This window comes from Diaphorina citri, unplaced genomic scaffold (assembly GCF_000475195.1).
Source record: "Diaphorina citri unplaced genomic scaffold, Diaci psyllid genome assembly version 1.1 scaffold16886, whole genome shotgun sequence".
Classification (NCBI taxonomy): domain Eukaryota; kingdom Metazoa; phylum Arthropoda; class Insecta; order Hemiptera; family Psyllidae; genus Diaphorina; species Diaphorina citri.
Genome location: NW_007394243.1, coordinates 1 through 4,660, shown reverse-complemented (window position 1 = coordinate 4,660; position 4,660 = coordinate 1). Strand labels below are relative to the sequence as shown.

General features: G+C 41.8%; 1 protein-coding gene across 1 annotated transcript; it reads left to right on the top strand.

The window, feature by feature from the left end:
* The first annotated feature begins 2,372 nt into the window (after window positions 1-2,372).
* Window positions 2,373-4,414, top strand: LOC103523181 (myosin-IA-like). Its single transcript, XM_026832887.1, has 4 exons — window positions 2,373-2,569; window positions 3,014-3,179; window positions 3,468-3,623; window positions 4,109-4,414. Exons 1-4 carry the CDS (start codon window positions 2,403-2,405, stop codon window positions 4,397-4,399), a joined length of 780 nt encoding a protein of 259 aa, XP_026688688.1. The 5' UTR covers window positions 2,373-2,402; the 3' UTR covers window positions 4,400-4,414.
* Window positions 4,415-4,660: the final 246 nt, after the last annotated feature.

Sequence of the window (4,660 nt, the reverse complement as noted above, 5' to 3'; positions counted from 1 at the left end):
TGGAAGGGACTCAGGATCATGGCAGCTCGCCACCTGTCGAATATTATTATATTTTTGAGGGTACAATGTGTCGGGTGGTAATTCTTGTGTCTCTGGACCACTTGATAGACCTTTGCGTAATCCTACTGGACTTGGCGTGTCTGCAACACAACGCCCGAAAAGATAGTTCAATTCATTTATTACATATTATGGGGAGATATATTTATTTACAATATTATGGAATGTTACATGTAATTTACAAAAATAAAACAAAATTTATAAGAGCACGTCCAGCCAGTGGGTGATAGCATTCGAAGCACTGATTCTCGATGGATCACCTGAAGTTAAGTAGCGTTGCGCCTAGTGGTATCCGAATGGGTGAGCTATCTGGGCAATCGCGCCTCTGTCGGCTGTTTCTGACACATACTTAGGCTGAGTAAGGGTTAATGAGAGGAGACGGATAACTTTCGCCGAATGGAGGGTAAAACCCCTGTCAGTAAAGCAAAGTTACAGTGACATTGAACTTCTATCAAACAGTTCGCGTATTGATTTATGTTGGACATTTTACTTGATTTCTGTAGGTTTCCTGGATTCTTCCCAAGTTTCTTACCTGATTCTGGCTATCTGTCTTGAAATAGCTCTTCAGTTTTGTTATCGCCTGGTAGTATATCATGATGGCGGAGGGCTGCCTTCATCTTCTTACATACCTCTTCTGCACATGGCCCCAGCGCCACGGTGTTTCTGAAGTAAGGTCACTATGCCCGGGATCAGCTCTGCTCGCATCTGAAAACATAAAGATGGGCATGTTACGACACAGACCACCACGAGTCTAAAAATAGCAAGTTGTTTCATTGTACGAAACTAAGAAACGGTGGTGAAACACTTTTGTGGAAGATAGGGAAGACCAGGTCCAAAGGATAGCATTATAGAGAAAATTGCAAATGCTAAAAGAGAAGGGACCAGAGGATCCAGCATGGTAATAGAAGGCTAAAAAACGTATACAGTTTAGCCAGCTAATTAGCTTGGAGGGTAGCGCGTCTCGTCTTGTAACGCTAGGTCGCGGGTTTCCCGATTCCCGCCCGGGGCGAATTTCATTCTCAGGCCAGATAAGTTCGTTCCGGAGACGGTTGACTTTCTCCTGATCCTGTCTATCCTTCCTCTTCTTCGATTTCGGGGATAAGACCCTTAGCGAGTTACCAGTTCGCTCTTGTCAAACCTCTGCTCTTCGATGTGCGTAGGATGAGACCCTCAGATAAGACTTTGAGACCTTCATGTTACAGTTTCCTCTTCAAACTCTAAAAAAAAAAATAGTAGGTCTCAAAGAAAGCACGACTTATGTTTCGAGAGCAAACAGAGTGTTGGGTGAGCCGGATGAAGATTCTTGGTTTTACCATACTTGACGTCATGGGCAAAACCTTTCTCCTCCAATTAGAACTCGGTTCCATCCTTGGGCGTACCTCGGAAATTTCCACGTGAATTCCGATATCCTTTTATAAACTGTAAGCAGTACATCATAATCAATAATGACATTCTTTAATTAATAAAAATTACAGGGTCAGGGCACCTGTTAGCCTTTTAAGCTCTGTCGCGGGTCGATTTAAGCCCGGGACAGAGCTTAAAAGGCTAACCAGGCTGGCTGACCTGTAATTTTATTAATTAAAGAATGTATTATTGATTATAGGTGTACTGCTTTCAGTTATAAAATGATATCGGATTCACGTGGGCCCAAATTTCCGAGGTACGCCCAAGGATGGAACCCGAGGTTCTAATTGAGGAGAAAGGTTGTTGCCCATGAGTCAGTATGGTAAAAACCCAAAATCTTCATCCGGCTGCACCCAAACCTCTGTTTGCTCTCGAGAACGTAAGTCGTGTTTCTTTGAGACCTACTATTTTTTTTTTTAGAAGTTTGGATACGAGGAAACTGTAATTACTGAGGTCTCAAAGGTGTTATCTGAGGTCTCATCCTACCGGCAATCGAGATTTTTAGAGTTTGATAAGAGGAAACTGTAAATCTGAGGTTCTCATCCTACCGCAATCGAAGAAAGATTTGGATAGGAGGAAGCCAGCTGTTCCAAGAGCGAGAACTTATCCTGCTGTGAGATTTTAATGGAAATTCGCCTTGGGCGGGAATCGAACCCGCAACCTAGCGCTTACAAGGCAGACGCAGGACCCTCCAAGCTAATTAGGCTGGCTAACTGTATAGCGTTTTTCAGCCTTCTATTACCATGTGGACCCTGGTCCCTTCTTCCTTTTAGCATTGCAATTTTCTCTATAATGCTATTCCCTTATGGACCCTGGTTTCCTATCTTAAAATAGAAAGTAAAAAAGTGTTTCACCACCGTTTTTATTTCGTATCAATGAAACAACTGCTATTTTAGACTCGTGTCGTCTGTGTCGTAACGTGCCCATCTTTATGTTTTCAGATGCGAGCAGAGCTGATCCCGGGCATAGTGACCTTACTTCAGAAACAGTGGCGTGGGGCTATGTGCAGACAGAGGTATAAGAAGATGAAGGCAGCCCTCGCCATCATGATATACTACAGGCGATACAAAATGAAGAGCTATTTCACACAGATGAGCCAGAAATTCAGGTAAGAAACTTGGGAAGAATCCAGGTAAACCTGCCAGAAATTCAAGTAAAATGTCCAACATAAATCAATACGCGACTGTTTGATAGAAGTTTATTGTCACTGTACTTTGCTTTAATGACAGGGGTTTTACCCTCCATTCGGCGAAAAGTTATCCGTCTCCTCTCATTAACCTTACTCAGCCTAAGTAGGGTCAGAAAAAGCCGACAGAGCGCGATTGCCCAGATAGTCACCCATTCGGATACCAACTATGCGCAACGCTACTTAACTTCAGTGATCCATCGAGAATCAGTGCATTCGAAGTGCTATCACCACTGGCTGGACGTGGCTCTTAATAATTTTGTTTTATTTTTGTAAATTACATGTAACATTCCATAATATTGTAAATAAATAATATTCCATAATATGTAAATAAATTGAATTGAACTATTTTGCGTTGTGTTGCAGACACGCCAAGTCCAGTAGAGATTACGGCAAGTCTATCAAGTGGCCAGAGCCCAGCGTTACCACCCGACACATTGTACCCTCCCTGCGAGTTTTATTCGACAGGTGGCGAGCTGCCATGATCCTGAGTCCCTTCCCTAGGTCCGAGTGGCCCCAACTAAGACTGAAGGTAAGAGTCTGAACTAATATTGATGGTAAGAACCGCAACTAATATATTCAGAGGCCACGACAATGAAAAAGCAAAGCTCCTTTTTGCATTTAAACTAACCCTATAAAAACAATGCTCATTTGTGGCTTGCAAACAGCGTTCGTGTGTGCGCGGAGTTGATCCGGGTGCTGTCGGGTTTTCAGGTAATGTTACACCAAGCGCGCATTGTTTTGCAAACAATGTCTATGTAACATTACCTTTAGTAGTCAAGTACCTTGACATTTGACAACAAGAACATTATTTTTCCAGATGTCTGCAGCCATAGCTCTGCGAGGTAAGAGAGGTACATGGGGTGCAGACAGAGTGTGGAAGGGAGACTACCTCTCTCTACCGGAGGAGAATAGCAGTTACATCATCTACAATGCGGCCATTGAGAATTTGAAATATAGCGACCAGTTCAATGTGGTAAGACTTCCGATCGGAAGGTTGATGGTTCGAATCCAAGTCAAGCCTTTGGAATCAGTGTAGTAATAAGAGAACGGGTTTTAATGCTTTCATGCTTAACACAATTGAGCTCACCACAAAGTTTTATTCTAATACAGTAGAACCGTTTGGCGTAACCTTCTAAATACAATCAACATGATGACAGAGTTGGAAAAATTGTACTTGCAAGTACAAAGTACAAGTACTTTAATTGTACTTGGTATCGCAAGTACAAGTACAATAAATTACTAGTACTTGTACTGACTACAAGTACAAGTACTTTTATTTGTACTTTTACTTGTTTCATCATGATGATGACCTTCCGTACAACGAAAAGATTTTATAACGAACAAAACCGTCTATCCGTTATATTTGGTTATTATTAGTATTTTTTCTATGTATTGTATACTGTTATTGTTGTAGATAAATTACAAAGCTATACTGATCCAAATCTCTTTCATTCTCAGGTGATGTTCTCAGCGTTCGTTCACAAGACCAACAAGTTCAACCGGTGTGCCGACCGCGCTCTCCTAGTAACCGACTTCGCCGTGTACAAACTAGACTCGGGCGCCAAATTCAAAGCCATGAAACGCGGCATGTCCCTGCAAGAGATGACCGGACTGAGTGTCAGTCCGGGATCGGACCAGCTGGTGGTCATACATAATAATAAGGGCAATGACCTCGTGTTTACCATTATCAGCTCGGAGGACAGAGTGGGCGAACTCGTAGGAGCCCTGGCTTCCAGATATTACCAGTGAGTTTTCTTTTACTTTCTATTACTATTTTTGTTTACTCTGCAGTGTTTTATTGAGCAAAATTTACAAATTAACAAAGGTACATATGCACAAAATTAACATAGGTAGGTACATATTTAAAAAAAAGTACATATTAAATGTAGAATACATTTTCCAACCCCTCCCCACAAGGGTGTGCCCATTAATTATTATTTCTAATAGGGATTTAGGGAAGTATAATTTGGGAAAGAAAGTACCAGATATTACCAGTTTCTTTTTAATTGA